At 41.0% G+C, this 17,378-nt stretch overlaps 2 protein-coding genes across 2 annotated transcripts; one reads left to right on the top strand and one right to left on the bottom strand.

The window, feature by feature from the left end:
- The first annotated feature begins 664 nt into the window (after positions 1 to 664).
- On the top strand, positions 665 to 3,554 carry dlx3b (distal-less homeobox 3b). The gene is made up of 3 exons (XM_084567023.1): positions 665 to 1,371; positions 2,094 to 2,278; positions 2,576 to 3,554. The coding sequence occupies exons 1-3, from the start codon at positions 1,035 to 1,037 to the stop codon at positions 2,888 to 2,890; spliced, it is 837 nt and encodes a 278-aa protein (XP_084423149.1). The 5' UTR covers positions 665 to 1,034; the 3' UTR covers positions 2,891 to 3,554.
- Positions 3,555 to 8,553: 4,999 nt separating this feature from the next.
- dlx4b (distal-less homeobox 4b) lies at positions 8,554 to 13,213 on the bottom strand. The gene is made up of 3 exons (XM_084567938.1): positions 12,301 to 13,213; positions 11,210 to 11,403; positions 8,554 to 9,752 (listed from the first exon to the last, which is right to left on the bottom strand). Exons 1-3 carry the CDS (start codon positions 12,605 to 12,607, stop codon positions 9,498 to 9,500), a joined length of 756 nt encoding a protein of 251 aa, XP_084424064.1. The 5' UTR covers positions 12,608 to 13,213; the 3' UTR covers positions 8,554 to 9,497.
- Positions 13,214 to 17,378: the final 4,165 nt, after the last annotated feature.

Raw genomic sequence — 17,378 nt, 5'->3', positions numbered from 1 at the left:
TTTACAAATGAAGGCACCAGGAGGCGCTGTGCACCGTGTTTTCAACAGAGGGCAACCAAACTGGAGGGGAAAAAAACACTATGGACATGTTTAATTAGTTATAACAGATTGAAAGGGTGCAATGTAGGTTGTGTATATAATGTTTTTGTTTAAAAAAAAAAAACAAAAACTAAAAATTAATTGAGAGGAAAAAAACATTTACTGGGAACTTGTTTACTTAAATATTGTGTACCGTGACACGGTACAGTTCATCTCCTAACACTGATCGGATTTGCATAAACACACACTCACAACACGAACAGCGTGGAGGTATTTGCCCGCAGGCAGCATCAGCTGAACGAGTCTTTTACCTATCTCTTCCATCTCTTTTACGTAAAGTTCACTGTCCGCCAGCACCTTTGAATGACAATGGGCGTCAGTGGGAGACCGGCTGGCAGCCTTTCAATGGGCTGAATAAAGTGTGATCTCTAGGCACTGTTAAGAAAACATTGCATAAAACATCAAGGAGACGGTCTGGCTGCGGGATTAGTCTCTGGAAAAGCTCCGTGCTGCTATAGTGTTGCAACATTATGGTGCCACTGTGCAGTCCGTAGAGACGGGTGTTGTTGTGTTTTTGGACTGACGGTCCCTAAAGGCCTTCAGAACTGCATGCTCACCAAACGAACAGGTAAATGCAAATCAAAGGAGAAAAAAAAAAAAAAACTCAGGGCAGTAGAGTATGGCGCTTATGGCTGAAGGCTGGGTTACACCACGACTTCGCCCGGAGCGCAAAGGGGGAGAAACAGTGGAGCCAATGGGAGGGCAGCATCCAGCCCAGCTCTCTATAACTCCGTGTCACAGGCACTGAGCAATGCCACAACCAAGTTTCTGCAGCTCGAAGACTTTCGGTGGACTATAGGCTCAGTACAAGCCGTGCGTTCAAAGAGCGCGCACACAGCACTTCTCTATTGCGATTTTTCTTTGTACACTCCACAGCAAAACAATCCATCAGTGGACTTTAAAAAAATTATATTATTCTGGAGGGCTGCTTCATCATGAGCGCCGGGCAGACGTATGAGAAGAAGATTGCGAGTATTTTGACCGATCTTCCCGGATCTATGAGTTGCCACCCGAGCTCCAAGGACTCTCCTACTCTCCCCGAGTCTTCGGTGACGGACATGGGCTACTACAGCGGACAGACGGCCCATCACGAATATTATCAGAGTCAGCCGTACGGACAGCCCATGAACTCTTACCATCATCAGTTTAATTTGAACGGAATGGGAGCTGCTGGAGCGTACGCCACCAAATCTGAATATCCCTACACGAATAGCTACAGACAGTACGGACATTACAACAGAGATCACCTGCAGGCCTCACCGCCGGGCTCAGGTAAATGTCGAGATAATCGCATGTTACGTTGTATTTATCTCAGGTGACCATAACGCCAAAAGTAGAGCAATGTACGTGTTGGACCAAATGCAGTCTTGTAAAAAAAAACTAAAAAAAACGTCTGATTGTACGTGAAAACCAGAATCATCACAGTTTAATTTATTTCAGTTCTACTTTCAATTTAATTTCAAGTTTCAGAGAAATGTTTGGAGGCAAACTGTCTAAGAATTGAGAGATGTAAATGTAAGACCAGTGTTATCCAGATGCCGTTTGACGTATATTTAGAGGTAAAGACTAACATTTATTCAGTGATAGCCTACTGCCTTGTGTTAATGTCAGGTTTTAGCAGCATGACCGTGAAAGAGCCAGACATTAACTGGTGCTCATAAAACAATGATGGTTTAATCAAAGAAGTAATATTCACTCCATTAATTTTAAATGTTACCCCTGGCTTGCTGAAATGTCAGTTTGGCCTTAAGTCAAATTTGGACAGCATTATTTAGCCTGAATAATTTAATGGAGGTAGCTCATTTGAGTCATTGGTGTTTTAAAAATGTTTCCATACTTTAGTTTTTAACTGAGAATATTTTTTTCCCACTTTAATATGATAAAAATATCCTCAAGTTTAACATTTTTACTCACATTTTTTACCCACATTACTTAAGCAGTCCTAACAGTTTCGTTTTCATGTCCTTATGTTGACGTTTTGTTCTCGTTTACAGTGAAAGAAGAGCCAGAGCCCGAGGTGCGCATGGTGAACGGAAAACCGAAAAAGATTCGCAAGCCGAGGACGATCTACTCCAGCTACCAGCTCGCTGCTCTACAACGGCGCTTCCAGAAGGCGCAGTACCTCGCCCTGCCCGAGAGAGCGGAGCTTGCGGCGCAGCTCGGCCTCACTCAGACACAGGTAAGCCGACGGTGGCATCTGATGTTTTTATTCTGATCAATACTTTAGAGTCACGTGAATTAGGGCTTCCAAATATGGCCAGTAATTTACTTGGTAATTATACTTTGATGCGTAATTACGCACAGCAGACAGGATTTCCGTATTGCTTTGATTATTTAAAAATGCTTTCAACAAGAATTGAGTTTTGTTCATTTATTTGCAGTTAGAAATAAGTATGTGCTTAAATATATTTTTAAAGAACTCAGTATTTTAAATCTTGCGTTGCATTGCAATTAAAGCCCACTCTCCTTTTCTCAGGTCAAGATCTGGTTCCAGAACAGGAGGTCTAAATTCAAGAAGCTGTACAAAAACGGCGAGGTCCCACTGGAGCACAGTCCCAACGCCAGCGACTCCATGGCCTGCAACTCCCCGCCCTCCCCAGCAGTCTGGGAGAACAGCACCCCTCAGAACACCCCGATCAGCAGACCTCAGGTGCCGCAGCCGACGCACAGCTCTTCGCCGCCGTATCTGGAGGATTATAACAACCACTGGTACCAGCAGGGTTCACACCTACAGCACCCTGGAACCGTGCACCACACGGTCCCGCAGCAAAGCGTGGGAGCTGTTTATTAACACTGACTCCAGAGCACATTCATCTCATCTGTTGTTTAACTCAAGCGAGGTCTCTCCACAATGACTCTGCAGAGCAAATGTTGACTGGACCGGGAGCAGGCCTACAATGAAACATTTTTTGGTTTTGGTTTTGGATGAACAAGAATGTTTCAGAACCGGGTTTCCATACGCAAAACACATGAGGGATGTCTAATCACTTGTGGCAGCATATTTAAAGGACATCTGGCGTGTTTTTTTTTTCTTTTGTTTTTTTTTTGTTTTTGTTTAAATTATTTATCGCTTCTGTTGTATTTCCTTAACTTCTTTTGTAAATGAAAATGCAAAGTTTTTTTTTTTTTTTTAAGAAAACAAGTAGCCTAACCACAAACCGAATAATGACAAGAAAAACTGTGCGGCTGATCCATGCTACAATCAAATCATGCATGTGGGTTTGCCCTTACAACAACAACTCAGGTCATATATTTATATCGATTTGTTAAAAAAAAGAAAGAAAGAAAGAAAGAAAAAAATGTCGAAGGCTGTAAATATGTGTTTATATGCAGAACCACTATGATCATATTTGTCTGAACGACTGCACTGTGGTGCTCTCAAAACCCCTTTTTTATATTCATGTAATTAGTCCACTTGTTGCCTTCCTGTCAATTGAATAAAGGTGTTAATTGCATGTTGTGTGTCTAGCCGTTTTCTAAACCGTCTGTCGTTCAGCCGTATGTTTGAGATGCAAAGGAAAGCGTGCAGATAAGTAAATGTGCGGTCAAAGGGGTTTAGAAGTAAAGGGAAAACACAGGCGATGCGGTGAAGTCGTTTTTAAATCAGTTTAAACGGATTGTCATTCATTTATATTATTTAGATCAGTTGTGAATTGAAGTAAATTTGGCGTAAACACACATCTTTACGCTATATGTTTAAAGAATTTGAATATTGTGCCATGTCATAGTGGTCTTAAAAAGAAGCGATGCCCTTGGATATTATAATAAAGACATGCATTCACTGGTTAATTAAATTATTTACTTTAAATTAGAAATTTGAAAACTAAAAGTTTTATGACTGAGTCAGCTTAATCATCATTTAGTTTTTTTTTTTTTCTTTAAATCTCACTGACCAAAGTGCAAAGGCTCCACTTAGATAATAGCCACAGTGCAGTGTGACGTGTGGTGCGCACTGATGCAGACATGTTGGAGTCACTCCGGTTTTATTACGATTCTGATGCCAGATAACGACAGAGGATTCGGCTCGTTGAAGTGTGTGTGTGTGTGTGTGTGTGTGTGAGAGAGAGAGGAAGAGAGAGAGAGAGAGAGGGAGAGAGAGACGCGAGGGCGTGGGTGGCTGTGTGGGGGGCGAAGCAAGTCTGTTGCTGAGGGGGATCTCCCGCGCAGCAGGATGGATGGAAACGCTGCCAAAAACCGAAGGTACAAGAAAACACAACCCCTTTGTATTTTTTCAACGCTTCACTTTAGACACTGGGTTTCCTTCTGTTGCGTTTGGCAAACAAGTTCTCTTGAAAAAAGATCCAAGACTCCAAATAACGCGTGTTGCTGTAATTCATCTAATGACGCACTTTTACCTAATATTAAAGCCCAGTTTCCACAGTTTAAGGTAAAGCTTTTTAATAATTAGGGGAAAAAAGGTGATGAAATAGACTCGAAGGGGGCGACTGTGGCTAAAAGGAAACCTGGAGATATTAATTAGCTGATAGTTTAACAAGAGCTCTGATAATTCCTGCAAGAGAGGCCCAGTGGGGGGAAAGAAACGCACTGCTTCTGCGTCAACTAGCAAATAATGGAAATGGACAATAAGCTCATTTTGGCCACATAAACCATGCTTTATTAAATATGCTGCATTAAAAAAAAAATTACATGATGGAGAAACCGCTAATGGTGATCTTAGCCACATGGACCACCAAGGCGCACTGAGAGAAAATGCACCCACGGCTGTGGTGGTTTTTATAACATTTTCTACTGCTTTTAGTAATCGGAATGGTATGCGCTCAGGAGCGGAGGTGTTACTGTATCAAACTTTATTGCAACATTGCGTCGGTGTCAACACGAGAGAGTCAGTGCGTCTCACAGCCTGCCATAAAGTTCTGATTTTCTTAAATTGGATAATTTCTCTTGTTTGCTGGGATAAAAGAAAAGCATGTTGGGGAAAAAAAAGGCTAATTACTGTTATTAGGTCTATTGTTATCGCTACTAAATGTCAAATCAAGTTAGATTAGCTGGCGTTACTTTATTCCGTAAAATGTTGGATATGTTTGTTCACATTAGTCAGGTCCAGTTTGAAAGCGCAATATCGCGAGTGTGTCTCAGCACACTTTATAAAAGGAAACTGTAAATACAGCAATAAAAAAAAGGAAGAAAAAAACATTTTTATGAAAGAGGAATTAGATCAGATGGATATTAAAGCTGTGAGAAATAAAACGTTACAGTCAAATGTATTTATCTTTTTACCTATTTGAAGAAACGTCTCTGTATATGGCCTATACATTAAAAATAAATTTAATTAAAATTAAATTATAGTAAAAGAATTTCTCAATTACAGTATGTTTTAGTCTAAAATCAACAGTTGCTTATTATATTGTATTATTATGAGCACATATATCTAGCTAATACTGATAATGTTGGCTAATATACACCTTTCAGGAAAGTAAAGACAGAGACTAATCAGAATCAGAATACTTTATTAATCCTTCAAGGAAATTGTTTTGTTGCTGTTGCTAATAATATGGATTATGTCCACTGTTATTAATTAATTATTAATTATTAGCAAGTGCTTTCTATGAGTTTCAGTATTTAGGATTATTCTTAAAATATTTAGAAATATTTCACCCTATGTTGTTACTGAATTGTAATTAAATCAAGATTTTCACATTTTTTGGCATGTTTACCATGAGACTAGTAAGCCCATTTTTCTTTGACACCTCTGACATTTAATTTATTCTACAAAACCTTCACACACATTCTCTGATAATTCTGCTAAACAGGGAACTTTGTCACAGCTCCTAATCCAATTCCCCTAATGTCTTCTCTGGCTTATGTCCCTGAACTCAACACCAGTTGTCTATGGCATCAGTCATCATGCCGGTGCACTGTGCTGATTTGACAAAAGCAGTGTGATTACTATTGCCTTTTAATATCAATGAAATCTCATCAAGAGTGCATGTGACGTTCCTCCGGTGGCTCCCTCAGCATGTGTGGGCCCTCTTCTGTGCCTGTCAGGGGAAACATTTGTGCCGAAGACAAACGTGTGTTCACTGCAAACTGCACTTGTGTGTGTGGGCTGTTAGGCATGTCCATATATGTCATCCATAAACATTAACAAGTGTAAGTACCCGTGGAGGTGGAGGTGAACTGTTGAACTTGAATGTGATCCTGCATGGCACGGCATCACAGCACCCTAAATAGAGTTGGTGCCCGGGCCCCTATAACCCTTCTCCTCTGGTTCCCCCTGCAACAATCAACAGTGCGATGTCAACACTTGTCTCTTGGGTGCGGCGATCATGGGTTGAGGTGGAGGTCGGGCACTGAAATGCATCCATGGAAAGACTTCCAGCAGCTGTCCAACGTTTAGTCCCAGCCCGGGTTGGGCCTCCGCAGCATTCAGATCACTCACGCTCTCCATTTTGCTGTAAACTCAGAAGAAATGAAGGGAGAAAGGCATCTTGACAGCTGTGGACTCGTGAACCCTGGCTGACCTCAGGCCAAGGCAGGGCTGGGCTGGGCTGTGTGCTGATGCTTCGCTGCTAGTCATCACATCCCTGATAAAGCCTCACCCTTTATGCTGCTTACCTTGACCTAAAAACTAAAACTGCTGCATACAGACATGTGTTTTAAAACCTCTAAAATGGTAAATGCTATAAAAGAACAGAAAATCATTCAAAATATGCATTTGTTTTCTGCTTCTCACCACATTTTTTTGCATTCTTTGAATCTAGTACGTGTATTTACGTGCATGCCTTTCTGCCTGTCAGACTGTATTCCATCTTTTAATCCCTCCAGTGAGTGTGTGTGCATCACGTCTCAATAGTAAGTCAAGCTCTCCTTGATGCATTCACTCTCCCTAACAGGGAAGCTGCTCACAATTACCCAAGATGTCAGATCATTCAAGCTAATAACAATAATCACCCCTGAGACCTGCTTTGCCATTTGCCCATTCAAAGCAACTGGGATTTAATAACAAGCTATTTTCCCTCTTATTGCTATCCTGCAATTAAAACCCATCAGACACCTCGTATTTGATAACCCCGAACATCCACATCACTGATACAGTCAGACTTGCCTTTATCATTAAGCCTCAACCCATTTCACAGCCTTCCATCCCCTCCTCTTAGCTTGTCTATTACACGAAGAGCCTTTTCACTTTCCCTTCAATCTGCCTGCTTGATAATTGGTCCCCGTTTGAAAGGTCCTACTCTTCTCTGTCCAACTCCACAAGCCATTATTCTAATCTGGAGATGTGAAATTGCCTATAATTTTCCCTGATGCCCCGTCACTTGGTTCAGCAATGCTCGCCTCTTCTTCCCCGGGCCCGCATGTTTAACAAGGCACATAATGATCAGGAATGAGGAAAAGGGCATGAGGGTGTATATATATATAAAGAAGGAGACGTTAGTGTAACACAATGTGTCTCGTTATGTGAGAAATTCGGCTTGGAGGAGTGAAAACACAGGGCTCTGATGTGGCTTTGTTCTTCACAGAAACACCCTGGAAGGCTTGAGACGTCCCGAACAAGGCTGCACTTCTCTGACTAGGTAAGGGCCGAACGTACGCTGGGTGGATGGGGCTTCTAGAGGCTTGGTGTGCTTGAAGGCAGTTTCTGAATGCATCAATATGTGGCTGAGATTAAAAGGTATGTTATATCCTGGAAATTGCAGTTTTATCAAGAGCTAATTGAGACAAGTGGATTATTTAAGTTGGATTTCCCTTGGATTTAATGATATGCCACCTTGCTGCATGCAGATAGGCATATCTCTGCTGAAGCATGAGAAAAACACTTTAAAATTAGCCTTTAAAATGAACTCACACATGCAGAAATATTGTGATGGAAGTAGTCGTAATAATGACACTAGGATAAATATCACCTGGAAAAAAAGCATGTCTGCTTTCTTACTTTTCCCCTTTCTGAGTGTGACATCATACAAATGGTGTCTAATGCTTGCCAGACAGCAGTTTGATGAATGAAAACGATAAAAAGGAGTCACTGGATGTTTCTTTAACGCACCACACTGCTCCATTAATCTGAGATCAGCTCTCCATTTAATCAAGAGCCCACTCCGCCCGGACTGCGGCAAAGTATGTTTGCAAGGATATAAATAAGTAATTGTCTTTATTTAGACAGCATGAACACTAGAATGTGCAAATCAGTGCAAACGACTATAAATCAGGCGCAGTTTATCGGAAGGACAGCACAGCACATTTATCACGTTATTATGTTTGCTGTTTCACTCGGTGGAGAAGACGGTAAATATTGTTAAAGCCCTGGCTCGCTGTTCTCCTCACGGCATATGTGTCCCTCTTTAATAAAAAAAAAAAAAAAAAGAAGCGATGGATGCTGCCTCAGATATTCTTCTGTAAAAGTAGGCTGTTCTACAGAAAGTGGGGAATGTAAAAATGCGTCCTTAATAAATAAGTTAAAAAGGAGAGAGATGAGGAGTTTGTAATGCTGTATGCATTAATAATGGCTTTCAATTTGAGTTTCAAAGAAACCGTTGGAAAGAGAGACGCCGTCCCGTGCGTAAAAGTTTAAGCACCGTGCGTAAAGGTGACACCATGCGCCCCTTTGTTCCACCCAGCCTGAAATTATTATTTTACTTTAAGTAAGACTTATTATGTTGGATTTCGATTTAACTTAATCTAATAGGTTAATTTTAAATATTAAAACGTACAAAGTAAAACACCGATTTTTTTCAATCCCAAAGCTTGACTATCGAAAGCACAGTTGGAGGTTTTCATCAACCGCAGCGCAGGAGGGTTGATAAAGAAAAAAACAGCTGATAATCCTTTATCACAGGTTGAGCTGTAGTGCTTAATAAAATGATGCCCATTACAGTAAATACAGACTGCATTTAACCCAGAGATCCTGAACAGGCTTTTGTTTATCAGAGTAGGAGTCATCTTGACATTAATCCAGATTTATTGAAGTAGTCAGCGGCTCCTTCACGGATGGATGAAGAATGAAGAATAATTTTACAGTGAAAGTATTTCACTGATAAAGCTGCAAAACAAACAAACCTGGCGCAGCCAGCAGCTGTCTGTTTGTTTGATGATACACACCAAAATAAACCAATGCACACAATATATATTTTTCAAAACTCTTTTATCCAGAGTGTCTTATTAAACACATACAGTTCAGAGAGGTCGAGCAACACAAGTCGCAGCGACGTAACAAATCCAAAAAAAAAAAAACAATTTTACGCCTGGTTGAATTTTGCAGTAAAAACTGGATTCAAACCGCACACGAAATACAGTGAATATGAACAAGGTCTGTTAAACACGCTTTCAAACACAGTTCAGTTCTGAGAGGAGGCCTCAAATGGTTCAGTGTAGGCTGAAGTGCGCTTCATAAAGGCCAAGCAGCTGGCCTGCGAACACCAAAACAACAATCCATCCACTCACATCATCTGAGGCCTGGGCATCGCGTCCTGATGAGGATGGTGGTTCGGATACCAGTGGCCGAAACTGTTCATGTAATTGTTCGGGTGCACTGGGGCTCCTTTGTTCGCCATGGAGACCTCCCATAGCTGAGGCAACGCCGGCGAGCAGGGAGACAATGAGCTGGTGCCGTGGAGATGTTCTCCCTCTGATCCGCTGCCATGCTTCATGATCTTTTTATACTTAGAGCGCTTATTTTGAAACCATATTTTCACCTAAAAGCAAAAGAAGAAAAAGAAAAGGGCACATAACTGTCACTGCGGTTAACAGTCAGAAGTCATATAATGAAAATATTGCTGCCAATTACTTTTTATTAGCATATTCCCCCCAATTAAAGTCAAAACACTTTTAATCAGAATTGCCCTGAACTGAATGTTGTGAACAATAAAAAGGGAAAACTCCTAGTAACATTCCTCTGTGTTGTTTTTATAAAGCCCAGGCCTACCCTTGGCGCAATATTAGCTATTCAGCCTCATGTCTGAGTGGCACTTATAGCCCATTAAAACTGAGCCCTCTTATTGTTTGCTGTTTTATACGTCCAGCGGTGCATGAATGTGACAGCAACAAGCCGACACTGAGAGTATTGTAAAAATATATAATAAGAAGAAAGCGCTGTGGTGGGTCAGAGAAATTTCTTCTGGTTCAAATCAAGATGGCGACACATTCAACGCTGCAACAATGGTGTGAATATTCATAAAACAAGATCAAAGCACCATATGAACATCTGAGCAACAGCAACACGAAAGGCAATTGCTGAGAGAAGTGCTGAGGGATTAAGAATAATGTGCAGGAGGCAGCGATGACAGAGAGGATTTCATTTCATTGTTTATCTCTTATTTTGAAACTCAATAATTTCCGCGATGAAAGCAGAGACAAATAAAGAGCAAGTCGACGTCTGAAGGCCTCATTTTGGCCCATTTGATAATGATTAGTTGTCACTGACAAGTGCACTTGATTGTCTCCAAAATGCGCGCACACGCAGAATTATTGGCTTTGACGCGTGTGCGCCTGTTGTGCATGTTTATATCTATAAAGGAGGCATTAGTCTAAAGAGTTACTCTAGACGTCTTAGGTCAAAGCGTAAACAATCTGACGAAGAGGCTAAGAAAAATTGCAGCCACTGAGATAAATAAATAAATAAATAACCTCTGAAAGCAGCTGGCAATTCTTACTTCTGCAGACCTGTAGTGGCATTTTTTTTCTTTCTTTGATAATTTCGTAACCGCTGCCGTCACGCTCTGTTCACAAAGACTACTTCAAGAACCACATTTGAGAAATAAAATATGGCAACGGAATTAAGTACAGTAAATAAGGCATGCATTAAAGGATTGACCAACAAAGTTGCTTTTCATTTGAGGTGCAGAAGCTCCGTGATCCTCGATAATGGTACAAATAAGAGGTTTCCCTTTCAACCGCAGGGAAATAACCAACAACACCCTCTATCACTTAGTTACATTTTTCTTCACCATGCTGTGAGTTCGATTGATTTAAGACATTTAAATGCAAATAGTAAGAAACTCAATGAGCCACTAAATGCTTAATATTGGTGATGTTTGAGGCTTGAAGGTTGTTTAATTACAATTTTATTAATAATAAGCTAATACAGTGCCTGTATCTTCCACCATAATCCCTACACGCTCCCTGATCCATTCAGGATGCATTGAAGGCCCACCTGAGTCTGGGTGAGCCCCAGCTTGGCTGCCAGGTCAGCGCGCTCCGGTAGGGCCAGGTACTGGGTCTGCTGGAAGCGCTGGTGCAGAGCCTGCAGCTGCAGGCTGGAGTAGATGGTCCGAGGCTTCCGGAGTTTCTTCCCCTTGCCATTTAGACGATGGTCCCTGCTTTCAATCACAGTGGACCTGTCGCGATCTTGTGGGTGAAACAGGGAACAGAAGGGTTTAAGTGGAGGCTGTCTGTCATCGGGCTGCACGTCAAGACAAACACAACATTCCCACAAGCAAACAAATTCGTAATTGCGAACAAGATGAGAGCACTGAAGTAGAAACAGAATCAGAATCAGAAGAATGTATGGTTAGATTTTGCAGATTTAATACAAGCAGAACTTTAGTTCGTCAGTACTCACTGACACTGCACCCCACGCTATAAACATAAAGGCACTGGGGCCTAAAATTAAAAGTAAGTAATTTACAATTTTATTTGATGGTTATATTAAAATGTTAATCACATGGCCTCAGTTCTACCTTAATTTAGTCCTAATATTTTAGGGAGATGTTCACGTAGACTCTAAGCCTCGTGGATGAAAATATCCTCACACTTAAACGACAGAGAATACTTTGAGTTTTCACAGCCTCTCCACAAGCACACAGAGATGGATGTGAAATGTGCACAAACAATGAGGGCAAAAACTAGTTTCTGAGGTAGGCCCAGGCTATAATTGGAATTACCCACAGAAAATTATGGTCAATAAATTTAATGGCACCATCTGCCCTCATTGTATAACATAAGTAGTGGTAAAGCCAGCATCCCTCCAAGACGCAGTAGTTTAATCCTTGACCTTGTTTGTACATTAGTGATTGAGTGAGAATAATCCTGCTCACGCCAGTGCTCATTAAACATCGGCCGTTACACATTTTTATGTGAAACAAACACCCAATTTATTTGTGTGAAGCTTGAAATGCACTATTTTTGCCAGAAAAAAAAAAAAAAAAAAAAACTCGCCATGGGCGTAATTACGCACAGTGACAAATCAGTTTTATAGCCATTAATGAACAGTTTAGCCCTCCTCAGTTTGACTTTCTAACATACCTGTCTGCTCTAATCTGCTGCTGTTGCTGTGATTGCTGTGCTGGTAGGGCATGTAAGCAGACGGGGGATGAGTGTTCATCGCGCCTGGGTAGGCGTAGCCCAAAGAGCGGCCATAGGACGTGTTGCCGGGAAAAGGACTTTCGTGCTGGGAATGCCCAGCGGCGTGCAAGCCGTGAACGGGGTAAATGTGAGAGAGTCCGGGAGAGTGCTGCTGATGCGCCGGATGTCCATGGCCAAACTCCAGAAAGGCAGATTTGGAGGGATCTGAGCCATTCAGACTGTCAGGCATGAAACCCACAGACATCATTAGCTAATACGGGAGTCCATAAACCGTCGCTCTGAAGAGGGTTTCATGAGTTCTGTCGGACAGCGAGGAAAACCTGGAACAAATCCACACTTAGGTCCAACGCATTGTTCGTTGAAAAAAAATCCCCGCAGTAGTAAGTTAGAGCGTACATGATCTCAAGTGTTTGGCAAAATAAAAAACAAAAGCGAAAGGGATCCTTCTTTACATCACCAGAGGAGCTGACATGGTTCTTCAAACACCTCCTGCCTGCATAGCCTCAAACATACTGCCTTCCATCTCCGCGCTCTGTGATTGGTCTTCAGCTGCCGGCTGTCACTGGAGCTCCACCATTAACTTCATTAACATGTGATACAGAACGCAGCTCCGCACCGCGAGGCGCCTCCTTCCAGGGATTATGAAATAAATACAAACTGGTCAGGATGAAATACTATTCAGTAAAATGTACCGCATTTATCTGGAAACCAACTACTTCGGGAATAAAAAAATAAAATAAAACAGAAAAACTCTTCCTGAAAAAACAAACAAACAAAAAAACAAAACAAAAACCTTTCAAAGGTTGTCCAGTTAAAAAACAATCAATTTATTAGCCAAAATATACGAAAAACTCTATTATATAAAGACAATTAACGATCAGAATAAGTGGTAGATTTATTAGATTTATAACTCATATGTTGGTGTCGTTTTCAAGTTTATTTCTTTGCGAAATTGCTTAAATGAACGTTATTTAATAACAGCTTAAGAGCTACAATAATTCCATACGCCTATTAGATATTTTCATTTTATTGATTTTTATAGTTGTCAAGCAAGTTTATTTCGGGATAAAACAATGTCCTAAATTATTATTATTTATTTATTTTTTTTCTGTGATATTTGCTGGTGAAAGAGGATCAGTATGAGGAAACTGTATTTCTATATTTGGAAATTTGCTCCTTTTAATTCGACCTATTGCAATATTTATTTGAACAAAGGAGGTTGTTAAAACTAGTCAGTCACACGCCGTGATTTATGGCTTGTTACAGCAAGGGAAACTGCAAATTTCACTTCTCGTCGTAATACTCCTCACTCGTAGTTTAAGAACTTAAATTTGCACCTAAGTTAGATTCCACAGGACCAGAATGTACAGATATTCAGTGACACATTTTTGAAAATAAAATTGGATAAATGCTTTAACACTGTGTTTTCATAAAATTTGAATGATAAATATTTTCCTGATCTAAAATAGAGATGCACGACAAAAAAGAAAAAACAAAAAAAGAAAAAAAAAAACACTGAGGGTCCTAAAGGATGTTTCATTCCCGAAACAAAAATACTGAGCCCACATGTCACTCATATTATTAACCAACTAAACATTATGGTTACAAAATCAGGAAAACTTGCCAAAAGAGGGCAGAATTGTGGTGTACGCTGCAAAGTCAGCAAATCTCACAAGGTGCATGTGGATATCGTGTGGAAGTGGGAGGAAAAGTGTGGCCACTATGGCTCAGAGAGTAACTGTGTTGATATATTCCGGCCTGTGTTGACTCACCCTGGAACAGCGTGGAGAACGGTGGGGGAAACTACTGCTGCCACTGAGGCTGTGTGTTTTTTCAAAACAAAATCTGATCGTCACCAGTTTGATTTCACTTTTCATCTCAGATAAATCACACACAGACTGCAGTGGAAGTATAAAGAGGGTGTTTGGTGGGTTGAGTGTGGTGCTGAGCTGCTGTCCAACCCCGTCATTTTGGTCATGTCCTACCCTGTCTGCAACTACTGGGAATCCAGCAGCATTAAAGGCCTGCCGGGGGCTGGACTGCTTCCCGATTCCCCACAGGCCTCGGCCGAGCAGCCAGCCAGAGCAAAGCCACAAATTATTATCATAGTAAAAATTACAGTCACAATGAAAAAAAAAAATAAAAAAGTCTGCAGTTTTATATTGTGGGCAACAGCTTTTGACTTCACACATGAGGCCTCACAGCTGTAAATTGTCGCTGAGAAATTATATCACTGAAGAATGCACTGCTGTGGCCAAGCCTATTAGGAAATTTCTTATAATTTGGCGCGATATCATTGGTGTTATTGGTGCAAAATGGTAGTTGCAGTTGCAGGGCAGAGATTGATTTTGCTAAGGAGTAGGTGTTGCATTCAGAGTCGATATGCTATAATCAGGAAAACAACATGGCGTGACCTTAGAGTTCACGGCGTTCTCTCTTTGACAGTTAAACACAATATGCAAGGCTTTGTACGTACAGTATGTACAGATGAACACAGAAGGCCGAGTCCTTGATGTGATGTGTCACGGGCAAGGTGTGGGCACAAGAGGTGAGCAAAGGCAGAGAGGGGGAGAGAAAGCAAGGTGAGGAGGCTCTTTAAGGCTTGTAATTATGTCTGTATTACGGGTGAAGAACAAAGGCGGGCCCTGCAGTCATAGAGCAGGGATGGGTCCTCGTCCTGGCTCTATTAATACACGCAAAGGGATGGTGTTAAAAACAGTCACACTCCTGAATGCAGCCCAGACTTACTGGCGTCTAGTTTGCTGCACAGCACGCATGAGCATACATCTGCAGAGGTGTGTTTGACATCCCTTTCTCACACACACACACACACACACACACACCGGTCGAGTTTGTCAATCAGGCAGCTCCAGTGCGGAGTAACAGCATTCTTTGTGTACAAACCAAAAGCATATTCTCAGGCAGCTGCCGCTGCTGTGATCTTCCCCACTGGCACGTCATGTTGTACAAGTAACCCTCTGTTACTGGGGCCGAGCGGAGGCCCTGACTCAGACTGACAGTCCGCAACCCTGACAGGATGCAAGGATTTATTATCATAGGTTCAGCTCACCACATAATAGACACGAATAAAGACCCGCATGTCCAATTTTACCAGCACAATATGACGGGGTTGAAGCTGAGGTGGGGTTTGACACAATTATCCAACCAGACATGCATCAAAGTGTGAACTATCCGTGAGAAACATGAAAATATCTTTTGAAAACTAACAAACATCTTCCAAAAGACTAAAACAAGATGTAGTTATCATAGCTTAAATGGGGCACATTGAAGTTAGTGCTGTGTCCATGGAGATCCCATGCTTCCCTCCTTTGCTCTCATGTAAAAATAAGAAGGTGCCTGTCACTGAAACACCTACCACTGAACAAGACGGCCGCGTCTCAATCCTTTTGCATCAACAAAGCCAATGCAAACAATGGGACTGACATTTTTCTGTGACTGTTTTGTGCCTCAGGAGAGAGAAGGGAGCCGAGGAGGAGCCGGAGCGGTGCAGAGGATGAACGGCCTAATCTCTCCTCCGGGCGCCATCACACAGGAACACTAATATCTGCACGGCCGGAGTCTCATTCCTCAAGTGTATAGCCACGTTGCCGGTGTTGTGTTTTGGCCGTGCTAGCAGCAGCTGAGGGCCCGGAGTGTTCACAAGGATCACGGTCAACATCACTCAAGACTGGCACATGGAGGCCTAATGTTTACATGCTGGGTCATGGGACTAAAAAAAGAAATGAAACCTGTTCATTCTGATCAATATTTAACTCCAGATGGACTATGAATCTGTAAATGTCTGATTTCTTTGTTGTAAATTTAGATTAAAACTTTCCGTGTGCAATAAAATGAACATGGTGCAAGTTCTATTTTGTATTTTATTGCAAATGTATTAATTTAAGTTGTATTTATTTATTTAATTTCCCAATTTACAAATTGTTAAAGTTTAAATTAACAATTTCTCCTTCAGATTATTGCATTTGAGAAATTGTACGTGTAGATTTTTTATTTTTTGGTCTTTAAATATATAATTAAAATGTTAAATATATAGGCTACTTTATGTGCTTGAAAAAAGTTTTTATTTAAAACGTTTGCAACAAGACTTATCCTTATTAATTACATAATTTTTTGACTTTTGATTAAACTGATGAATGACTGACTGTCTGAATGGATTATTTTTGCAGTAAGAGCTAATGTGGCAGTAAAACAATGTTGCACAATTCATTTAAACATAAAAATGTAACCTGTAGTTCTTTCTATAAATCTCCTAATCTCCTAATAATAAAAATGCGCGGCAAAATTATGATATTTGTATCTGTTTTTTTTTTTTTTTTCCTTCGGGTTGCTTAAGTTTTTAAGATTTTTTTGTTTTGTTTTTTCGAAAGCCCCAAAAGCTATTTCGACAGTTTTTAATTAGAACTGTAGATTTAAAACGAATACGCTTATTTAAAGAGGCTGCCTATTTAATATTCGCCATTTCGACGCATGTATAAAGAAGAGACGTTAATGTGAAGTCCAACCCTTCAGGCATGGGCAAAAAGAAAATAGATAAATAAAATAAATAGTAAGTAAAACAAAAGAAAAATAGATTAATGGAAGTCGTAATTAAAAGAAAAAAGGCGCAATTAACTCCAAAAGCTAATACGACTAGGAGTGAATAATGCTGCGTGGGAAATGGCGGAGTGTGTGTGTTTTTTTGGCCCGGGCGTTGAATCCATCACTGGCATAATCGTTGCCAGACAGCGGATGACAGCAGCATCGCACTGACGCTTGGGCTTAAACTTTTAATTGATTGGCTGAATATCGAGGCCTTGGCAAGTCGGTGAAAAGAAGAAGAAGAAGAAAAAAAAAAAAACCGTCTGGAGTCCGTTAACCGTAATACCCGTAAGCTACTCGGGGTGCAACCCGAGCTCTGTGTCACACGGGGTCTCTGATTTAAAAGGCTTCATTTGTACAGAACGGCGGTCATATGTCTAAATTATACTTTTTTAAACCGTCCACATTGCGGCTCAAAT

This window comes from Chelon labrosus (assembly GCF_963514085.1).
Source record: "Chelon labrosus genome assembly, chromosome: 19".
Taxonomy (NCBI): Eukaryota; Metazoa; Chordata; class Actinopteri; order Mugiliformes; family Mugilidae; genus Chelon; species Chelon labrosus.
Note: the sequence above shows the minus strand (reverse complement) of the source record. Positions and strands in the feature narration are given on the sequence as shown.

Bases quoted from the DNA above. Each gene is read 5' to 3' on its own strand.
- dlx3b (XM_084567023.1), top strand. From the start codon at position 1,035: ATGAGCGCCGGGCAGACGTATGAGAAGAAGATTGCGAGTATTTTGACC. The intron at 1,372-2,093 runs GTAAATGTCGAG...TCTCGTTTACAG, and splicing joins GGCCTCACCGCCGGGCTCAG to TGAAAGAAGAGCCAGAGCCC. The intron at 2,279-2,575 runs GTAAGCCGACGG...TCCTTTTCTCAG, and splicing joins TCGGCCTCACTCAGACACAG to GTCAAGATCTGGTTCCAGAA.
- dlx4b (XM_084567938.1), bottom strand. From the start codon at position 12,607: ATGATGTCTGTGGGTTTCATGCCTGACAGTCTGAATGGCTCAGATCCC. The intron at 11,404-12,300 runs GTATGTTAGAAA...TTCACCCACAAG, and splicing joins CAGCAGATTAGAGCAGACAG to ATCGCGACAGGTCCACTGTG. The intron at 9,753-11,209 runs GTGGGCCTTCAA...TTTTGCTTTTAG, and splicing joins TGGGGCTCACCCAGACTCAG to GTGAAAATATGGTTTCAAAA.